General features: G+C 39.9%; 2 protein-coding genes across 3 annotated transcripts in view; both read right to left on the bottom strand.

Moving 5' to 3' along the window:
- The window catches only part of LOC113451647 (uncharacterized), a 211,170-nt gene that overhangs the window by 148,924 nt on the left and 38,926 nt on the right, over positions 1 to 23,320 (bottom strand). The window lies entirely within an intron of this gene.
- LOC113451651 (vomeronasal type-2 receptor 26-like) lies at positions 383 to 21,424 on the bottom strand. 2 transcript variants are annotated; one of them, XM_087927828.1, is made up of 6 exons: positions 21,017 to 21,424; positions 19,824 to 20,112; positions 16,914 to 17,711; positions 13,857 to 14,069; positions 4,807 to 4,933; positions 383 to 1,484 (listed from the first exon to the last, which is right to left on the bottom strand). In XM_087927828.1, the coding sequence occupies exons 1-6, from the start codon at positions 21,229 to 21,231 to the stop codon at positions 580 to 582; spliced, it is 2,547 nt and encodes an 848-aa protein (XP_087783954.1). In that variant the 5' UTR covers positions 21,232 to 21,424; the 3' UTR covers positions 383 to 579. The 2 variants fall into 2 exon arrangements, with proteins under 2 accessions (XP_087783954.1, XP_087783955.1); XM_087927829.1 differs by lacking the exon at positions 13,857 to 14,069.

Raw genomic sequence — 23,320 nt, 5'->3', positions numbered from 1 at the left:
CGGTACAGTTTTGGTTCTGAAATGAAAAAAATCTTTCCACATACTGTTAGGATTAAAAGGAATGAGACCTAACAAAAAGGAGGAGAAATAGAGAACTGATAAAAACAAAAACCACCAAAAATTTACAAATGGGCCAGAATGCAATTTCAAACACTGTGTTGAGAGCACCTATGTTTAATCATATTATATCTCTTTTCTATAAGCTACACAGACTCCCAGTTGATTTCAAATTGCAATTAAATTTAACTTTAGAGCCCTACCTTGAATAGGACCAGTGGACTTACTCCTTTCAGGACATACATACATACATACATACATACATACATACATACATATATATTGTGTGTATATATATGTGTGTGTATGTGTGTGTGTATTGTAATTCTTAACCTTAGAAGAAGCTATCTAAATCCCACCTTTTCAACATTCTTTAAAATTAAATAATGGTGAGTAACTGTCTTTTGCATCTGATTTTGGATCACGATTAACTTAAGACTCAGAAAGGTTGGGGAAACGAGATTGCATTGTTTTAGTATTTTGTTGTTATTGTTAATGATGATGTAGATAACTGTCTCGCATTTATATATTTCTTCTGGTTGTAAGCTGCTCCTTTGTATTCAGGTCTGGCCTCAGAATGATGATGTAGCACTTGGGGATGAAGATGCAACCCAGCAGCCCAGCACTGGAGGCCAAGATGGAGAAGACCTGCACAGCCACCATGTATTTCCCTTTGGTGCTCAGGTAGGTGGGCACAAAAGTCACCCAGACACTGCAGAAGACCAGCATGCTGAAGGTGATCAGCTTGGCTTCATTGAAGGCCCCGGGGAGTTTCCTGGCCAGGAAAGCTACTGTGAAGCAGATGGTAGCCAGGAAGCCCAGGTAGCTGAGGGTAATGTAGAACATAACAACAGAGCCTTCGTTGCATTGCAAGATAATCATTCCAGGCTGGGAATGGAAGTCAGAGTCAGGGAATGGGGGAGAAACTCCCAGCCAGATGGAGCAGATGATAATTTGAACAGCAGAACCAGAAAGGATGATGGAATTGGCCAAGCTCTTCCCTAGCCACCTCCTCACTTGGTTGCCTGGTTTTGTGGCCAGAAAAGCCAGCACCACCATGATTGTTTTGGCCAAGAGACAAGAAATGGCAACTGAGAAGATGATGCTGAAAACTACTTGTCGGAGAAGGCAGGTGACTTTCCTTGGTTGACCAATGAAGAGAAAAGGAGACAAGAAGCAAAGCAGCAAAGAGACCAGGAGAATGTAGGAGAGGTCCCGGTTGTTGGCTTTGACAATGGGAGTTTCTAGGTATTTAATGAATATGAGTAAAACAAGGCCTGTGATGAGGAACAAGAGTAATGCAAATGAGATGAAGATGAAGCCTAGATGTTCTTCATAAGATAGGAGGTTTATAACTTTGGGAATACATTGAATTCGGTCCTTGTTTGGGTGTTTATCATCTGGACATGTGGTGCATTTTTCTGTATCTGATAAAACCAAAATACAACATATTTTAACATTCTGCCCTTTGCAGCCCTTTGGGACTACAGCTGTTAATAGGAGCAGTTTCAAAGAAGCATTTGTTAAAAACTAAACAACAACAAAATGAATCTCTGTCTTTGTCACACACACACACCTATCTACCTCTATCTATCTATCTATCTATCTATCTATCTATCTATCTATCTATCTATCATCTTTCATCTATCTAGAATACTAAATTCTATCAAAATGGAGGAAGTCCTAGGACCTGAGTGATTTCCTCTGTAATATGCAGAGCTTTCATAGGAATCTACATTAGAGGAAAATAATGAATCAGTTAATCTTTTGAGGCATATTTCCTAGATCCTGCCAGATGGCATTTCTTAATATACAGGATTTAGAGTGAAGTTTGTCTTTTGAAATCTAATTGGCTGGCAGAGAAATCTAGTCCTGCAAATCAATCAGATTTGGCTATTGGCAGCAGTGGCAATATGTGTATAATGAGGTCGGAGGTGGTATTCAGCAGATTCTGACCAGTTCTGGAGAACAAATAGTGGACATTTTGAGTAGTTCGGAGAACCAGCAAATACCACCTCTGACTGGAGATTATATCCTTCCCCTGCCACGCCCACCAAGCCATGCTCACAGAACCAGTAGTAAAAATTTTTGAATCCCACCACTGAATGAGGTGTATCCACAAGTATATACCCCTCATAATGAACTAGCAATACTTTTTCAGTGATCTTCAAATAGACTCTCACATAGAACACATTGCAATAATCATTCCAGAAAGTGAACCTATGATCATTCAAGTTTCAAAGAACCCCGATGTTTCTAGAAAAATAAATGTGGGAGGACAGATTCAAATTAAAAAGCAGGTGAGATATTTCATCTGGCTGTAGTAAAGCTTGCCCCATCTTCCCACACCTTCGCATCTCTATCCAGCCCCTCCTTCAAAGTCTTTTTACTATTCCTCCATTTAGATAATAAATTCAGAATCTTTTTATTATAGTCATAGACCAGAGACCAGAACAAATAAAGAAAATAAACAGCAATCTTTGCAAACAGCAATGGCTCATATCCCACATTTCCTAGTCATACCACAACTAACTGTAATGATCTACTGCATTTTGACTTTACAAAAGATAATGTAGAAAAGGCACTATGTCACCTAAAACCATCCCTATCTATTGGCCCCAATGGATAATGTGCATACTTCTATTGGCCCCAATGGATTATGTGCATACTTCTCCACTGCCATAGCAGAACCCCTAAGCATAATATATGAGATATTATTCAGAACCAGCTCCTTACTGAACCTATGGTCCTTAGCAATGGTCATCCCTATCTTCAAAAAAGGTGACCCCAACCTGAGGGTTGAAAACTACAGACCAACCTTACTGTGTTGCATCACATGCAAAATCATGGAATAAATCATTAACTAATCCATTACCCTCCACTTAGAGTGAAACAATCTACTCTCCCAAAAACAATTTGTTTTCAGGAAAAAATGTCCTGCAATCTACAACTCCTGCACTGTAAAAACATATGGACTACTCTACTTGACCAAAGTAAAGTAATAGCTGCAATTTACATAGATTACATAGATGAAAAGCCTTTGATTCAGTGGTACATGGCAAACTACTGTTAAAACTAAACTCTTACATCATTTCCGGTTCCCCTCATAAATGGATTCCTGTGTTCCTGTCAAACAGGCAACAAATAGTAAAAATAGGGAGCGCCATATCAAACCCTGCTCAAGTACAGTGGTGTTCTCCAAGATAGTATTTTAGGTGCCACACTCTTTATACTCTACATAAATGACCTTTGCAATCACCTTATAAGCAACTGCATCCTCATCGCAGATGACATAAAACTATTCAACACCATCGACAATGCTATTGTCCTTCAAAGCGACCTTGATTATGTGTCCCAAAGGTCAAACAATTGGCAACTCCAAATCTCATCCAACAAATGCTCTGTCCTACACATTGATAAAAAATAATCAGTACACTAAATAGAAGCTAGGCAGATATGACTTCGCTGACAACCGTCACTCTGTCAGGGACCTTGGAGTACTCATAAATGACCTAAGCACCAGAGCTCATTGTAATAGCATTGCCAAAAAAGGCATTACAAGTTGTAAATCTAATCTTATGAAGCTTCTCCTCCGGTAATATTGAATTGCTAATTAGGGCATACAAAACCTTTGCTAGACCAATACTTGAATACAGTTCACCTGTCTGGAATTTGTACTGTATATCGGACATTAATACAATTGAATGAGTCCAAAAGTATTTCATGAGAAGAGTACTACACTCCTCTGCTCACAACAGAATACCTTACATCACCAGGCTTGAAATTTTGGGCTCAGACAACCTAGAACTACACCGCCTACAGTTGGACTTAAGCGTAGTACACAAAATTATCTGCTACAATGTCCTACCAGTCAATGACTACTTCAGCTTCAACTGCAACATTACAAGAGTACACAACAGATACAAACTCAATATAAACTGCTCCAAACTTGATTGCAGAAAGTAGGACTTCAGCAACAGAGTGGTCAAAACCTGGAATGCACTACCTGACTCTGTTGTTACATCCTCTAACCCCCACTCCTTTAACCTTAGACTATTCACTATTGCCTCATTCCTAGGAGGTCTGTAAGGGGCGTGCATAAGTGCACCATCGTGCCTACTGTCCCTGTCCTATTGTCCTCATTTATTCATACCTGCTATTTGTACTTACTCACGTTTATACTTATTCCTATTTATCTAGTAAGCAATTGACAAATCAAATCAATAAATAAAATTGTGCACTATGAAAATAAAAAAGGATCCTTGGTGCTACCTCTGAGCTTGGTTGTTTTCTTGCAGACTTTTCATTACCCAAACCTGGTAACATCATCAGTACTAGTGATAAATAAGAAAACAATTGCAATTCAAACTGTCTTTTAACTTGCAATTTATTTCTTTGTTTGTTGTTTGCTCATTTATTTATGTTCTATTACTGCCTATTTCATACAATATTCAAAAAATATTACAATTAAAAACCTGCAAATGTTTTAAAACACCCAGATTAAATGTATATAAGAGCAAAATGCTTGGACAATTGGCAATATTGCCAGGAAATTGGCCCCTTAACACATTCAACACCCCAGGCATCTGAACATATTCAGTTTTTAAGGCCTTATGAAAGGCTAACAGGGTAGGGGCCATTTTCACCTAAGGGAGGATGTTCCACAAAGCAGGGGACACAGCAGAATAAGTTTTCACTTCCATGAAAATCCACTTCTGTGAGGCCTTTCCCTTCTTTTGGGTCACCCACCTTCCTGAGTGGAGATGGTCCCCTCTGGACATGGAACACAGTCATAGCAGCAAACTGGCTCTCCTTCCCGCTTTTGCTTCACAAATCCAGGAAAACAATTTTCCACACATTTGGACTGAGGAAGAGACTAAGCAGAAAAACAAGGAACACCAAAGAAAATATGTTAGCACCAACCATCTCTGAAATACGAGCAATACACTTGAAATACGAGCAAAACTGCTCAGTTTCTAGAACTATAGTGTTATGAGGTCATGTGAACGTGTCCCTGAAAAAGTGTAAGTCAGGAATCTTTTCCTGGAGCACGTGGGACATGAGTACAAACCCTGTGCACAAAAGGGATAAACCCCAGTTAGCTATCCTAGCCAAGGTCCTTCTTATTGAAGAATTACAATAAGGTAACAACAACTGAAGAACTAACCCATATTTGTTATTACCTAAATTTTGAGTCTCCTTTTTCCCAGACAGATTTGAGGCAGCCTTCAATCAAGATGAAGAATTGCATTCAGGGGGTTTTCAGATGAGGTGTCCCCTTACATGTCAAAGCCCAAATCTAAGCATTTCCTTTCACATTGCCGATCACATTACCTCAGGTATTGGGAAGGATTTTTCTCTGAGTCAAAGTCATGTTTCAGTGCTTCAGTTTTCTGGGTTGGAGAATTATCTCACATCAGACAAATCATTATGTTTCTATGCCAGAGGTCTCCAAACTTGACACCTTTAAGACTTGTGGACTTCAACTCCCGGAATTCTCCAGCCAGCTATGTTGAAGTCCACAAGTCTTTATATCTTTTAATCTTATCCATTCAAACTCTTATTTAAGCTTCAATGTATACCTTTTAAAATTATTAATATAATAGATAGCATATCTTAAAAAGAAAAAGATTATATATATATATATATATATATATATATATATATATATATATATATATATATATATATATATGTTTTCTGATATTTATAATATCTGATAACTGCCAGTGGGGTGGGACTTGATTGGGTGGGGGCTTGGCTGTGTTCTGATTGGGTGGGGTGTGTTCTCATTAGTAGGGGTTTGGCTGTGTTCTGATTGGTTGGGGGTTAGCCGTGTTCTGATTGGTTGGGCGTGTTCTGTTCAGGTGGGGGCTTGGTTGTGCTCAGGTTAGTCTTAGTTGCTGGGGGATTTGAGCTGGAGAGTTGTGATCAATTGAATTCTGCTTGGTGGGTAGTGATGCAGCTACATTCTTCCATGGTCGTTTCTCATTTTCTGAAAACATGGAAGTGTGGTGGTGGCATCTTGTGTGGCTCTCATGGGTGTGGGTCCGGTGTCCTTCTTCATGTTAGGTACTCGTCTGTTCATGAGGGCGGGTTTCCAAATGGCTGGAAGGCGGGAGGTGTCATCTCGTTTGTTCATGCTGTGTGGGCGTTTTTCTATCTCTATGGCTTCTCTGATTATTCTGCTGTTGAAGTGTTCGGTTTTGGCGATAGTTCTGGTATTTTTAAAATCAATTTCATGTCCTGTGGCTTTGAGGTGTTGGACCAGGGAAGAGGTCGTTTCTTCTTTTTGATTGAGTTCTTATGTTCTTCAATGCGTGCACTTATTCTTCTGTTAGTTTGTCCAATGTATGTGGTAGGGCAGGCAGTGCAGGGATTTCGTATACTCCTTGGTTTTCTAATTCGATTTTTCTTTGGGGTTTTTAGGATGGTGGATATTTTTCTGTTTGTGCAGAATGCTGTTTTGATGTTGTGTTTTTGGAGGATCTTGCTAATTTTGTCTGTAGTGCCTTTTATATATGGGAGGAGGGCTTTGCCGTTTTCTTGTTCTCTGTCTTGGATTTTGGTTGGGGTTTCTTTTTGGATTAGGTGGGTAATCTTCTTTCTTTGGAATCCATTGGCTGTAAGTACGTTGGTGAGAGTGTGTAGTTCGGTTTTTGGTGTTGTTCATCGGCTAAGCATTTTGTTCTGGAGATGAGTGTCTTGGCTACGGAATTGATCTGTGCTGGGTGGTGGTGTGAGAGTGCATGTAGATAGCGGTTAGTATGTGTTTTCTTCTGGTAGATGGTGTGCCCTAGGGAGCCATTGGATCTTTTTATACCAAGACATCTAGGAAGGGAAGTTGATTGTTGGCTTCTGTTTCCATGGTGAATTGTATTTTGGGGTGTAGGCTGTTGAGGTATGTGAGGAAGTTGTTCAGTTTTTCTTTCCCGTGTGGCCAGATTATGAAGGTGTCATCTACGTATCTGAGCCAGAGTTTGGGTTTGTGGTCGTATTTTCTAGAGCTTGTGTTTCAAAGTGTTCCATGTAGAGGTTTGCGATAACAGGTGAGAGGGTGATCCCATGGATGCTCCTTCTATTTGTTTGTATTTTTGTCCATTGTAGGTGAAGTACGTATTGGATAGGCAGTGGTTGGTTAGATCTAGGATGTGCTTGGGGGTTGTATTTGTTTTGGATGGCTGTCAAGGCTTCTTTTATTGGCACTTGGGTGAAGAGGGATATGACATTGAAGCTTACTAGTAGGTCGCTAGGTTGTAAGTTTTGTTTCTTTATGATCTCGATGAACTGGAATGAGTTTCTTACGTGTGAGTTGATGGATTCTGCATAGGGTTGTAGTTGTTTGGCAAGAAATTTGGCCAGGTTTTGTAGAGGTGAGCCTATGGAGCTGACTATTGGTCTGAGTGGGGTTCCTTCTTTGTGTATTTTGGGGAGACCATAAAGCTTGGGGCATCTGGATGATTTTTCTCTGGGTATGATTCCTTGCTGGATTTCTTCACTGATGGGGGAGGCTTTTATTTTGGATTTGGTAGTTTTTTCTAGGTAGGTGGTGGGGTCTGTCTTTAGGGGTTTGAGATCAAAATTTAATTCCCACAAGCTTCCAATTGAAATTCCACACCAACACAGCAGCCACCAAACGCATCCTTAAAAGAACAGAACTGGCCCTAATTAGAAATGAACTTCACACAAAAAGGTTTCTCCTAGACCAAATCAACAAAGATCTCCTCACACTCCACCTCAGACTCAGCAACAAGATTCACCCTCTACTTTGGGACAAATCCAAACAACTCGCTGTCTGGAGAGCCGAAACACAGACCATCCTCAAGACAGACACACACACCAACAAACTCAGGAAACTACAACAACGCCAGAAACCAACTCCTCCCCCCCCCACAGCCACACATGAAACAAACAGTGCACAACATCTCAGACAAGATCCTCACTGAAGCTGAAACCAAGATCCTTTCAAAAGGATTCAACTTTGCTGTCGCTCCCAAACACATCCCCACAGAAACCATCATATGCGGAGTTGAAACCAGCCTGACCAAAACCAACCCTGATGATGCTAACAAAATCAGACTCGAAATCACCAACATCCTCTGCACTAGCAAACCACCCAAAAGCAACTTATCCAAAGAAGAACAAACTGCACTACTTAACCTGAAAGAAGACACCAGCATAATAATCCTACCAGCAGACAAGGGCAACGCGACAGTGGTAATGAACACATCTGACTACCAAACCAAGTTAACCAACCTACTCCAAGACCCCACATACAAACCCCTAAAGACAGACCCCACCACCTACCTAGAAAAAACTACCAAATCCAAAATAAAAGCCTCCCCCATCAGTGAAGAAATCCAGCAAGGAATCATACCCAGAGAAAAATCATCCAGATACCCCAAGCTTTATGGTCTCCCCAAAATACACAAAGAAGGAACCCCACTCAGACCAATAGTCAGCTCCATAGGCTCACCTCTACAAAACCTGGCCAAATTTCTTGCCAAACAACTACAACCCTATGCAGAATCCATCAACTCACACGTAAGAAACTCATTCCAGTTCATCGAGATCATAAAGAAACAAAACTTACAACCTAGCGACCTACTAGTAAGCTTCGATGTCATATCCTCTTCACCCAAGTGCCAATAAAAGAAGCCTTGACAGCCATCCAAAACAAATACAACCCCCAAGCACATCCTAGATCTAACCAACCACTGCCTATCCAATACGTACTTCACCTACAATGGACAAAAATACAAACAAATAGAAGGAGCACCCATGGGATCACCCCTCTCACCTGTTATCGCAAACCTCTACATGGAACACTTTGAAACACAAGCTCTAGAAAATACGACCACAAACCCAAACTCTGGCTCAGATACGTAGATGACACCTTCATAATCTGGCCACACGGGAAAGAAAAACTGAACAACTTCCTCACATACCTCAACAGCCTACACCCCAAAATACAATTCACCATGGAAACAGAAGCCAACAATCAACTTCCCTTCCTAGATGTCTTGGTATACAAAAGATCCAATGGCTCCTAGGACACACCATCTACCAGAAGAAAACACATACTAACCGCTATCTACATGCACTCTCACACCACCACCCAGCACAGATCAATTCCGTAGCCAAGACACTCATCTCCAGAACAAAATGCTTAGCCGATGAACAACACCACAAAACCGAACTACACACTCTCACCAACGTACTTACAGCCAATGGATTCCAAAGAAAGAAGATTACCCACCTAATCCAAAAAGAAACCCCAACCAAAATCCAAGACAAAGAACAAGAAAACGGCAAAGCCCTCCTCCCATATATAAAAGGCACTACAGACAAAATTAGCAAGATCCTCCAAAAACACAACATCAAAACAGCATTCTGCACAAACAGAAAAATATCCACCATCCTAAAAAACCCCAAAGAAAAAATCGAATTAGAAAACCAAGGAGTATACGAAATCCCCTGCACTGCCTGCCCTACCACATACATTGGACAAACTAACAGAAGAATAAGTGCACGCATTGAAGAACATAAGAACTCAATCAAAAAGAAGAAACGACCTCTTCCCTGGTCCAACACCTCAAAGCCACAGGACATGAAATTGATTTTAAAAATACCAGAACTATCGCCAAAACCGAACACTTCAACAGCAGAATAATCAGAGAAGCCATAGAGATAGAAAAACGCCCACACAGCATGAACAAACGAGATGACACCTCCCGCCTTCCAGCCATTTGGAAACCCGCCCTCATGAACAGACGAGTACCTAACATGAAGAAGGACACCGGACCCACACCCATGAGAGCCACACAAGATGCCACCACCACACTTCCATGTAGAAAACAGACTCCCACCCATTCAGAAAATGAGAAACGACCATGGACCAGAAGCTGCACTGCAGCTGCATCACTACCCACTTCAAACCCCTCTGAGCCATACATGAAGCAAACCGACACCCACTATGAAGATGCAGCAGGACCACGAACTAGAAGCCAAACAGCAAGATCACAACTCTCCAGCTCAAATCCCCCAGCAACTAAGACTAACCTGAGCACAACCAAGCCCCCACCTGAACAGAACACGCCTCCAACCAATCAGAACACGGCTAACCCCCCAACCAATCAGAACACAGCCAAAACCCCTACTAATGAGAACACACCCCCACCCAATCAGAACACAGCCAAGCCCCCACCCAATCAAGTCCCACCCCCACTGGCAGTTAAAAGGAGGAAGCAGCTGCAATCTCACATTACTCTGAAAAGCACAGAGCCGGAGACAGAAGCCTGAAGATGATGAATGAGACTTCATCGAAACGCTTGCCTAGATACTTGAATCTTACGCGGAGAAAACCCGAACAACCAAAGATCCACATATAAATACCCATGTGAGAACCTCAGAAAACAAATATATATATATATATATGTGTGTGTGTGTGTGTGTGTGTGTGTGTGTTTGTGTGTGTGTGTGTGTGTATGTGTATGTGTATATGTATATATGTATGTATGTATGTATATATGTATATATGTATATGTATATGTATATGTGTGTGTGTGTGTGTGTGTGTGTGTGTTTTCTGAGTTCTCGCGGGTATTTGTATGTGGATCTTTGGTTGTTCGGGTTTTCTCCCGCGTAAAATTCGAAGTATCTAGGCAACGTTTCGATGAAGTCTCACAATCAAACTCAATCAAAAAAGAAGAAACGACCTCTTCCCTGGTCCAACACCTCAAAGCCACAGGACATGAAATTGATTTTAAAAATACCAGAACTATCGCCAAAACCGAACACTTCAACAGCAGAATAATCAGAGAAGCCATAGAGATAGAAAAACGCCCACACAGCATGAACAAACGAGATGACACCTCCCGCCTTCCAGCCATTTGGAAACCCACCCTCATGAACAGACGAGTACCTAACATGAAGAAGGACACCAGACCCACACCCATGAGAGCCACACAAGATGCCACCACCACACTTCCATGTAGAAAACAGACTCCCACCCACTCAGAAGATGAGACACGACCATGGACCAGAAGCTGCACTGCAGCTGCATCACTACCCACTTCAAACCCCTCTGAGCCATACATGAAGCAAACCGACACCCACTATGAAGATGCAGCAGGACCACGAACTAGAAGCCAAACAGCAAGATCACAACTCACCAGCTCAAATCCCCCAGCAACTAAGACTAACCTGAGCACAACCAAGCCCCCACCTGAACAGAACACGCCTCCAACCAATCAGAACACGGCTAACCCCCAACCAATCAGAACACAGCCAAACCCCTACCAATGAGAACACACCCCACCCAATCAGAACACAGCCAAGCCCCCACCGAATCAAGTCCCACCCCACTGGCAGTTAAAAGGAGGAAGCAGCTGCAATCTCACATTACTCTGAGAAGCACAGAGCCGGAGACAGAAGCCTGAAGATGATAAATGAGACTTCATCGAAACGTTGCCTAGATACTTCGAATTTTACGCGGGAGAAAACCCGAACAACCAAAGATCTATCTATCTATCTATCTATCTATCTATCTATCTATCTATCTATCTATGTGTGTGTGTGTGTAAATAAAACACACATTCCATTCCAATTAAATTCTATCATTAATATTCATTGAAATCTTAACAGCTTTAACATTTCTTTTCAATTAAATATCGTATTTCCTTGGGAACACTTATAAACTTTCCATAGTTAATTCTTTTTTTTCCATATTTCTCACTTACATTTTTATAAATCATTAATAATAATTAAAATGTTCCCATTTAATTCTCTCATTCACTTTAATTCATTTATTTATTGACAAACATTCCACTACATTACAGTAAATATTTTATCCATCATTTTAGTCATATTTTCTAAATTTATTTCTGTTTGTAATATAACAATGCTATCTTATGTACCTTTGCAGAATCCCTTTTACAATTAAATTTTCACCCATTATCTCTAAACAACCTTATGGTTACAATTCTTATATCTTTTCCCTGTTTCTCTATTTCTTGTTTCTGTCTTTTACAACTGTTTTTTCCTTACCTTCTTCCCCCTCTTCTTCTCCCTCCCCCTTTTACCCCCTCGTCTCTCTACTTCTAACTCTCTCATCTGTAATCCCCTCTTCTGTTGCTTTCTAATATTATACTTATCTTTCAAATTGTTCTTCTTCTTTTTGGTTGTATTTTCCTGGTCTTAAACCTTTCACTCTCTTTCCCCCCTTTCCTTTTTTCTCTCCACTTAAAATTATTTGATCATTAAAAATGGCTTCTTCTTTGTCCCAATTTTCTTGTTCTGCAAGCATTTCTTGTTGTTTCTCATAGTTCCAGATCTCCGTTTCTAAGAATTGAAATACGAAGCCAAAAGAACCTCTCCCTTCTTGTGCATCTTCTTTCCATTTTTTAAGTTCCATTTTCAGTTCTTCTAAGAGTGATACCATTTTAAAGACTTTTAAACAACCACCCGGTTAATTTTAGTCATCTAGATGCAAAAACCAAAAACCACCAAATAATCCAAACAATCCAAGGCTGTTTCTTCTTGCTTCTTTTTTCCACTTTCTCTTCCTTGGGTTCTATTATTTTGTTGCCAAGTTTCAGTTAAAATGTATCTTTGAGGAATCTTGTTAAAATTTCACTGTAAGTTCCTTTTAGTTACAGTTCCATTCCTTGGTTCCAGGCAGTCTCCTCCATTTTTCCAGATCCTGCCCTTTTATTCTTTTATTTTCTCCTTTCCTGATTTTAAAAACTTTTAAATATCCAGAAATCTTTATTATCCCTTTGACTTTTATTTTCAGCTTAGATGCCTATTAATGTCAAAGTGGATTTTTTTTTTTCAATTTCTTGCTTAAGTCTCTTGGCTGTAAGTATAAGGAAGGGAAGAAAAAAAAAACCTAATCCTTTCCCTTCTCTCTCTCCTTTGCAGCTTCAAAATCTTCTTTGGGAACAATGTTATTTAATTTAAATTCCAGGGTACCTTACATAGTTGCTTTTTCAGTCGACCAAAACTTTCTCTTCTTATCTTCCTCCTGCACATTCTTTTCCAGTTCAGTTCTTCTTTGAGGTGGCCATTTCTGACCATTGCTGCAACCGCCTTCGGGAAAGGGAGTAATGGCCAACTGGGGAAGAGAGATGCAGCTCTCCTCAACCCTGCTGGCAGTCTCCCCCTTCTTCACCATGTCTATGGGGTGGCTTAGCCCCGAAACCAGCTGGCTTGGGGCACTCTGGCGGCGAGCACAGATCAAAACCATGCACAATCGCAGATTTTGGTCTGTCGCGAAAGAGACTCAAACCAGAAACAAAGACCACAAGGATTAAAGTTGCCAAGTTTGGGGCCCTCTGCTCTATGCTATCTGAAAGTCTGGGACCTCCATCATAGGAGCAGAAGGTCTATCTCAGTTGGGTGAAAGATTGAAATAGATAACTCTGGCTAGGTCTGTGTTGCTTAAAAATACCTTGCCCTGCCTTTTCATGGGATACCGACCCAACCAGGATAGGATAAATCCTAATTCCAATGCTTATTTCATACTGTGACCAATAGAACCTCTATTCAGTCTTGATTCAATTTCATCAAATTCAGTCCAAATTTGAATTCAAGCACCGTTCAACAAATTTGCCTTCTTCTTTGCTATCTGAGAACAAGGAACAAGAAAATCACCTTTCCTACCACTTGAGGGCTTCTCTTACCATTTTCATGCAGCTTCTCTATTTCAACACTAAGCCATGGTGCCTAGGCTTAGCCCAATGAAATGGATCAGAACCCATTGGAAAACACAGGAAAGTCACCACTCTTTCTCTTACCCGGTTATGCAATTTTAGCCATGACAGATGATCTTGGTTGACACGAAGTCTCTGTTTTTTAAAGGTCACCAGAACTTTTTTGACTAAATCCTTCTTGGGGAAAAACACCCAGCTAATGATCTTCAGATCAGCCTTTAAATCTCCATTTTGGTCCAAGTACAGTGAGTATGTGGAAACATTGAGAAACTCATTCTTCTCCAGAAAGGGATGGAACTAGAATGGGAAGATCCAGGAATTTTAAAAGCAGTAAACCTGATAACTTATTCCTTTTTGTCTGTTCCCAGTTGAACCTTTCTTCTCCAGTGATCTAGCTTGTAAATATTCTTAGTTGGGAGAACAGCTTCCCAAAAATGGAAAAGAAAGGTTTACCAAAATTTATCAAATATACATTGACAATGTATGCATTAAAAATAATTGACAAAATTTGTCAGTTAAAGGAAATATTTAGAGCATGTCATAGATTGCACAAACAGAAAGAATATTCATCAAGTCTTTGAAACAACAGGATGATTAACAGAAAGCATGGATTTGTCAAGAAAAGAGTTGCCAGGCTAACCTCCTCACATGTAGACCAGATTGGAACAGGCCCCAATGAGTGAATTCTACTTTATGGCTACATTAAGAGAATATTTATTTATTTATTTAGCCATCCATGTAGAATAGAGTAGAGTAGAGTAGAGTAGAATAGAATAGAATTCTTTATTGGCCAAGTGTGGTTGGACACACAAGGAATTTGTCTTGGTGCAAATACTCTCAGTGTACATAAGAGAAAAGATACATTCGTTGAGAGTCAAGAATCATAAGGTACAGCACTTAATAATAGTCATAGGGTACAATAGGCAATCAAACTATACTAGGAAACTATCAATATAAATCATAAGGATACAAGCGACAAAACTACAGTCATATAGCCACAAGTGGGAGGGGGTGGGTGATAAGGAGTGATGAGAAGATTAACAGTAATAGTAGTGCAGACTTTGTAAATAGTTGAACAGAGTTGAGGGAATTATTTGTTTAGCAGAGTGAAGGCGTTTGGGGAAAAACCGCCCTTGTGTCTAGTTATTGCATCTCTCTGTCTGTCTATCAAATTTAGCCATTCATCTCACAGTGTGACAAGAGTGCATGTCTGAAATTGCAGATGTCCCAATACTTTTTTTACAATCTGAGAAGCTAGGAAGGATCTTTTCAGAATTTCTCTCTCTGCCTATTATTTAGTTGGGGGCTCCCCACCCCTTTTCTCTGATGACACATTTTTAATAGATTGTGGGAATGTTAATTATATAACTTGATTTCAACAAAGCATTAATGAAATAATTCCTGATGTGATTATTAGGAAGGTAGTTAAATGAGGGCTGGATGGTATAACAATAAAATGAATAATACTGTCTTTAAAATTGTGTACTTCAAAAAGATGAAATTTCTAGAAAAACACTTATGAGTTCCTGATAGAGAAAAGTGCATAAATAAAATCCAGTAGAAACTTTTTTGAAGCAGTAGTGTTTTAATTTTATTTTATTTGATAACAATCCTAAATTTAATTTCATAATAATGTTATTAATGATTTGGATGAAATGGGATTAAATGTCTACCGTTTGGTAGCTGATATCAAATTGGGTGTCTAAATGTATAAGTTAGAACCAGGTAAAACATTCAAAAACACATCTTCATGATTTATCAAAACAGGCTGGAAAAAATTGAAAGGAACTTAAGAAAGAGAGAGAGAGAAAGAAAGAGAGAGAGAGAGAGAGAGAAGTACAAAGGCTTCTATATGGAAGAAGAAAAATGAAATGCAGAGCAAGAAGTGTGAGAGATTCTAAACTTGATATGAATATTTGTGAAAATGATCTCAAAATAGTAGTTGATTGCAAACCAGATGTGAGTTGGCAGTAAGATGCACGTGGAAAGAAGGCAAATGCATCCATAAGAATCTAGAAGAAGTCAGTATTCTAGTTTGGGGGGATCCCAAGTACCAGGCAGTGGTGGGATTCAACTTATTTTTACTAGTGGTTCTGTGGGGTGTGGCTTGATGGGTGTGGCATGGAAGGGCTTGGTGGGCATGGCAGGGGAAGGATACTGTAAAATCTCCATTTCCTCCCCATGCCACTAACCTGCTTTCCAGCTCCATTCTCCTATATAGGGCAACAAAAAAAGACCCAGCCAATCAGCTGGGACTTGGGAGGCAGATAATAGATGGGGGTGGGGCCAGTCAGAGGTGGTATTCCAAACTACTCAAAATTGCCACTACCAGTTCTCCAGAATTGGTCAAAACCTGCTGAGTACCACCTTTGGTACCAGGTCTCCTTGGAGGCACCATGCTTGGAGAAGACATTACACAACACCTAGATCAGCTTTAGGGAAGGGCTATGAAGGCAAGAATGAGCTCAAAGGAGGCTGCTGTTAGCCTTGAGGAAAGGCAAGAGCCGTATTGATCTACTAAAGTGGAAAATCAGAAGGAATCTGGGAACACCTTTTTCAAGGAATAAAATCTCTTAGCTGGAAACTACAACAGTCTTCCAATCATTAAAAGATGATACACAAAAGCTTAAATTCTGTTTCCTGCTATTGCAGATTGTGAGGCACCATTAGATCATAAACTCAGCCAGGAGATTACGGCTGAAGGAGAAGAAGAACATCCTAAAAAGAGAAGTAGCTTTAGAGTTGAGAAAGTAAAACAGAGAAATATGGTTTCCCTTCCATTGATAGTCTTAATGCTATGACTGACAAGCCAGAAAAGGTTTAACTGGGATTCCTGAAGAAAGGAGAGATTGAGCTAGGTGGTTGAATGGGCTCCTTCAAATTTATGAAGGTAAAATTCGTCATCATAAACTCATAATTACAGGAATGTATTTTAAAGTGCATGCATCCTTTTTAAAATTAGCACTATTTAACATCGAACTATATCTCTCACAGTGCCTGAAAATCATCACTGAACTGATTAGATTGGCCAAACTTGTTGGCCTCCTGTAACTCGAGTAGATTGATATAGTTCCCTTGCTTCTCTCTGGATTCCTCCTCGAAAGGATCTAAGTTGAATGGATCCTTGTTGGGAGTTCATACCTGCCATGGTTGCAGCCTTGGAGCTCCCAAACTCTCTTCACTCTCCTTCCTTCTCCTCCTGTATCTGGAGGAATATGCAGCATTCAAGACATGGGCCAGAGTCTGAATGACACTGTGAAAATGATGGAAATTATTGACCCACATCATCATGGTTCTTTTTGCTTGGGTCTCCAGTGGTGCTTTCTCTGTGCATCTTTTCCGGCCTTTGGCAGAAAAGACGTGCTTTGAAAAAGAACAGTGAAATGTCTGGTCTCTAAAGGGTGGATCCAGAAAGAAACCGGGCTCATAGGCATCGTTTGGTCGCCTTTCTTTTCTCTCAAAGTCAACAGTCCAGATACTATTCACATATTTGAGAGCTCTGTGCTCTTTCAATGGATATAGTCCGATGAGTGTTGTGATCCAGACTTTCCCTTCAATGGGTCCTGGCAAACGCATAAGTATAAAATGGAAAGGAAGAATTCTCTCCAAAACAACACCATATTCTATGTAGTGAACAAAGACGTTGACTTGCCTCCACTTAGAGAGGGAATCCCTGAGGGGTACTGTGAGTTGAATTGTCGATAATCGTTGTGACATAACAACACAAATTCCATTCTTGACAAAAAAAGGAATAAAACTCCTCATGAAATTCTCTCCGTTCTCCGTGTCGGAAGCAAAGAGACCAACCAAGGTCCATCTGAAGTGGAGGAGCACTTGGACAATTTCTGGGTAGAGGAACCCTTTTTTTGGGAAAAGCCGGTGGTAAAAGGGCAATTGACTTTTATCGTGCAACAACTCTGAAAATAAATCAAAACTGATCTGAAAAAGCAACAAAGAATGCTGTGTTATATTTGGAATCAGATCCCATTCCAAAATATCAGCTTTACAGAAATCCAATTTTGTTTTCAAAAACCTATCTGAGTAGTTTATTGTCATTCCATCATTTTGTCCATATTCATGTCAGATGAACCGATAAAGTCTAGCCTGAGGGTGTATCTGGATTGGAAGGGTTTGTGAGTGAAACGTTAAACAATACTGTATATAATAATAGATAAAAGAAAATAGCACTAGTGCTTAGACTTATATAACGCTTCACAGAGCTTTACAGCCCTCACTAAGCAGTTTACAAAGTCACCATATTACCTCCAACAACCTGGGTCCTCATTTCACTGATGTTGGAAGGATGGAAGGCTGAATCAACCTTAAACTGGTGAGAACCGAACTGTCAAACAGCTGGCAGTTGGCAGTCAGCAGAATTAGCCTGCAGTACTATATTCTAACCACTGTGCCACCATGACTCTTATAAAATAAGCTAAAAAGAATAAGAATAAAGAATGCAAATCATATTTTTGTATCACCCCTATGGCAATTAGATCTGCAAATCTCAATTTAAATGTGTTGTTCAAATAAAAAGCCATATTATATGTATTTTTTGAATTTTCAACAAACAGGAAATAGGCTGTTTTAATATAAGGATCCCAATAGGTTGTTCATCTAAACTGCAGTTGAAGATGCTGGTCTCTTTCTTATACAATCGATCTTCAAATAATAAATGTGTTTTATCTATCTCTGGAGTTACGTAAATACAAGTCTGTTCACTATAAGAGTTTTGATTAAATCTTTCATATTTAAGCCTTCTCTCCAGCTTGAGTAAATACCATCTTAAGATGTTTTGGCATGGCTGTTTTGAAAAAATTGACAATTTGGAAATACATTTATAGCAGCTCATCTATTTTAATGTGCCATTGTTATTGAAGACGTCTGTATCTTTCTCTGCTTCAATATCTGATTCTTTTGTGCAGCAAGTTTTTAGTTTGTTCTCCAGTTGCACAGGAAAGCCACAATTCTTAATATTATTTTTCAACTATATTAGTCAAGAAGTCATTAATGGAAATTTTGTCTCTTCTAAAAGATGGCATTTGGGGAGTCTGTTGGTTTCCATAGATTTAATGTAACACCGATAATTGGGCATTGGATTTTGAGGTACTACACATTGAGACCTAATTTTGAGGTACTATACTGCAAGCTTTCCTCAATCTAAATGTAGTTCCACTGAAGACCAAATTTGGAGGGCTCTTGGACAGCCAAAATTCTGCTTGTTCTTCAGCAAAAATTCTTTGTTCATCTACCCACTCTCAACTCTACTCAAGAGGATCTGAGCATATATTTTAACCACAACATCTATTAGACAATGGACCCATAATTGCTAGGGTCCTTCTCTTCCATTTTTTATATATGGAAAAGTACTATTGCCACCTTCAACCCACCTGGATATGATAAGAATTATTGATATGGCTAAATGAACCTACCAATAGAGGAAAGCACCACTGGGGAATTTTTTTTTTAAGTTTAGCTACTAAAAAGCCTTCCTTTGGTGGGGGGGCTGTATTTTTCTTCAAACTTTTCACAATGAACTTCATCATGAACATTTTAGGGCAAAATTTGTTGACATACTGGGTAATATGCTTATATTTTTTAAAAAAATAAAGTGATTAATTAATCATAGTGGTTCTTTCAAATTCATAAAACATATGTGTTTATCAACTATGGGTAAGAAAATCCATCTGGTGGATTCTTCTAATGAATCTGGGATTTGCTTACCATTGAACATGTCTGTATTTTTATTAAGATTATGTACAAAATATGAGCTCGCCATCTCTGCTTCACCTTCCTTTTGTCCTGAAGAGCCTTTGATTAAACACAGAGCCTCTTCTCACCATCTCAAGTGTGAGATCCAAAGCAATGACAATGATGTCATGAGAGGATATAACTGCTTTGATCCTTGCCTCCTAAACACTGTGGATCCCAATCCCTAACCATGACACCTACAATGGTCATGGTAAGAAGCAGTTCCTCAGTTCTGAAGTGAAAGTATCACATAACAATCCATCACCCCACTCAATTTACCTATGGAAAAGTATACATACAAACCTGAGGGATTTTGTAGATGCCTCCTAATGTTGACATCTGAATGGAGATGTCTTCAGGAGCTGCATCAACAAGAGTCAAAATGTTGTCCTTTCTTCCACAGCTATAGTTGGGAACATTGGCTTCTCCAGTAGAGAGCATGTCTAGCAATGCTTCTGAAGTACCAAGTATGTCCAAATAGTTGTCATGGATGTTGTAGCCAAATGTGAGATTTTGCAGAAGCTGGGGTTTCTTGTTGACCACTTGAATATTAAAAATGTAGCGTAGTATTCTTAACTTATCAAAAGGGAAACTAATGTAAAAAATGTTCATGTTATTATCATCAATGGAAACAACAAAATCCTTTTTTTTTTTCAATTTAATTCTCCTTGTCTCCATAAGCTTTTAGCCTTAAGCCAATACCAGAGGCAAATGACAGTTACCCAGCACTATTTCATTTCAATCAATGTTCAGGGGAGATGGGATGAGACAGGATGGTTTCCCATTAGGATTAAAAATCACAAATAAATAATTCTTTGCAGCAGTACTAATTCTCATCGGCCAAAGTAACCAGAATTCAGAACCATTCCATCCTCAAAGTAGAAACATTGAGCCCTTACGATCCAGTGATGAAACTGCAGTGTTGCAAAGCAAACTCTGCCCACAACCAAGAGTTCTGTGTTGGCATGATTCACCCTTGCATCTTTCTGAGGTTGGTAAACTGGAGGACTCAAATTGTTGAGGACAATATGCAATTAACGCTTCTAAACTACTTAGAGGGAACTGTGAAAACTCTATGGAAAAGTATACAAGCTAAATGCTATTGCTATTGCTGAAATGGCAAGAGGTCATTTCATAAGTAACCCAGAAAAGCAAGTCTAATATAAAGTCAGATTCTATTCCTTAGAGGATCAGCCACTGAACAAGCAATTATAAATATGGAAATGGCCTAGGCAGTGGCAACTACAACCCATTCAATAACTCAGTTGGAATTCAAGTGATAGGTCAAGACTGGGTGGAGAATAGTATATAATCTGGATGGATTTGACTTTTTTTTTCTACAAAATAAGACAAAGGAGAGATGCAATGGGAATCAAAAAAATTCAAAAAAAAATTAGACAGGTCCTGCAATGAAGGCATAAGTGGAATAAGAAAAGAAAGAGAGTGTTCAGAACCATGAAGGGAGGAAACGTAATCCATCAGTTTGAATGACTTACAATTGAGGCTGACTAGAAGGAGCCATGTTGAAAGGCAACGTTGGCGTACGTGATATTTTAGTTCCAGTGGTGATCATACTAATGAGATGGTCTCCAGGCCTGTAATAGCTCCATTGTTTTTTTCCATCCTTGTGCTCGAAATTCAGGGAGCACTTTATTCTCAGCTTCCCAGAGACTATCTGGGACACCAGCAGCATCAGAAGTAGGAGGTCCATAATTCATAGGGCTGAATCAATCCCCTTCCTGTTTTTAATAAAAGAACAGCAGGAAGAGTTAGTTGAATTCAAAGCACCTTCACAATATGGAAATTCTAGAGGCTTTCATGATTCAGACAAAGGCAAACTGAGCTTTATCCAGAGAGAAAGGTACACACAAGAACTAAATCTCTGCCTATCCTTTAATTTGTACCACAAGGAGCGGGGCTTGAAGCATTTATCAATTTTCTGATGCAAGATCAGGATGCAAGATGGTGCTTCAGGGTGATATTTACCTCAAAGAGAGTCACTAGAGAAGTACCAGAAGAGGCCTCAAAGCCAAGAATTGTGAAAATTACAGTGAGAAGCAAATTCTCCTCTGGGAAGCCTAAACTTCTTAGGGCTACATTTGCAAAGGAGTAGCTGGAGAAAAGTATGTTACTGAAAATAAATCAATCAATCACAAATCCATCCCTTGGGGCATTGTTCTGTAATGGTTGTGGTCCTTTCCTGTCAGGTCTAATGCAGACAGTTGATGCTGGAGGAAGTAGTTCACCACCCAAATTAAATTAATCAGAAAAGAGCTAGAGGTCATCTAGTCCAGCCCCCTGCAGGAGTCCCTATACTATTTCAGGAAAGTGGCTGTCCAAATTCCTCTTGGGGTTTTTAAAAGGAGTCTGCACAGCCATTTTTCTGAAATGGTATATAAGTGTTGTGTTCACCTTGTTTTTTTGTTTTTTTTTGTACATCTTCTGAAGTCCAGCTGACATCAGAATAATGACTTTAACTGTCCTTTAAGGTGGTATCTTGTCTTAAGAGGCCACTGGAGACAATGTCAGCCAGAGCTATAGAGTTTGGTGACATTCTGATGGCATTTAAATCAGTGGTGGGATTAAAAATTTTTTACTACCAGTTCTGTGAGCGTGGCTTGGTCGGCATGGGGTGGCCTGGTGGGCCTGACAGGGGAAGGATACTGCAAAATCCCCATTCCTTCCCCACCCTACTAACCTACTTTCAAGTTCCGTTATCCTGTGCAGTGCAACAGAAGAAGACACAGCTGATCAGCTGGAACTCAAGAGGCAGAGGATAGATGGGAGGGTGGCCAGTGGTGTTTGCCAGTTCTCCAAACTACTCAAAGTTTCTGCTACTGGTTCTCCAGAACTGGTCAGAACCTGCTGAATACCCAACTCTGATTTAAGTGCTGTCTGTCTTCTAATGGCAAGGAAGCAGTCAGTAGCCTTGAACCCTGTCTAATGTTAAGAGTAGGACCTGCTTGTGGTTTAATTTTCTATTAGATCTCCATGAATCCTAAATTGGAGCTGATTTTAAAATTGCTTGTGACTGAAGTGAAATTTTATTTCCCATTATTTCTAGAAATGATAATTTTTAGATGAAAGTTGACTAAGAACAGGAAAATGATAGCCAGCATGGACTGTACCACTTGCTTAATAGGGAGAAAGTTATTGGGTGGATTGAACTTTAAAAAAAAAATTCCTTGAGGTTCTCTCTATAGTCTTCCATATTTGTGTAAGCACTGAGAAACTTTACATTTTGGAGGTAAAGTTTTGTTTTTGTTTTTTGTTTTACTAAATATACAGAGGGCTATGAGCTGTGATGGTGGCAATTTTCTCTGCATGGTCCTGATTTCTTGTTATACCCTGCTAAAATGATTTAGGGAGACTTTGTGGTCCCTCTTTTTCTGTGAGAACATTTGGTAATCGAGGCCCCTTTGGCCTATGCATCTCTGAGACTGGGTGTGAATTCCCCCCACCCTCAAAGTTGGGAGGATGCCAGAACCCAGCGAAGACGTGACATACAAAGATAATGCATGCTTTGCTTCCAGCAAGGTGCTGTGTGCAAACACCCTTTTTAAATCCGGTTTCCCCAGCTGCAGCTAATGAAGTGAATCAGGGCCTTTTTCTCCCCCGTAACCCACATTGCTCCCTTATCTGTTCCTCCCTGCGTGCCCTAGGATGAAGACGGGGTGGGCCTGGGTCTTCCTCTGAATGCCCAGCCAGACTGTGTCCTTTCCCAGTTTCCTCCACAGCCACTGGAGCCACACTCCCTGTCAACTGTTCAACCTCCCCCTCAGAATCAGATTCCAACAGGG

This window comes from Pseudonaja textilis, chromosome 2, assembly GCF_049901715.1.
Source record: "Pseudonaja textilis isolate UNSWEBS1 chromosome 2, rPseTex1.2, whole genome shotgun sequence".
In the NCBI taxonomy this organism is placed as follows: Eukaryota; Metazoa; Chordata; class Lepidosauria; order Squamata; family Elapidae; genus Pseudonaja; species Pseudonaja textilis.
The sequence above is the reverse complement of the archived record's forward strand: the minus strand, read 5'-3'. Positions and strand labels throughout refer to the sequence as shown.

Bases quoted from the DNA above. Each gene is read 5' to 3' on its own strand.
- LOC113451651 (XM_087927828.1), bottom strand. From the start codon at position 21,231: ATGGACCTCCTACTTCTGATGCTGCTGGTGTCCCAGATAGTCTCTGGG. The intron at 4,934-13,856 runs GTAAGAGAAAGA...TTTTCTGCTTAG, and splicing joins GGCTAAAATTGCATAACCGG to TCTCTTCCTCAGTCCAAATG. The intron at 1,485-4,806 runs GTGGGTGACCCA...TGGTTTTATCAG, and splicing joins GACCATCTCCACTCAGGAAG to ATACAGAAAAATGCACCACA.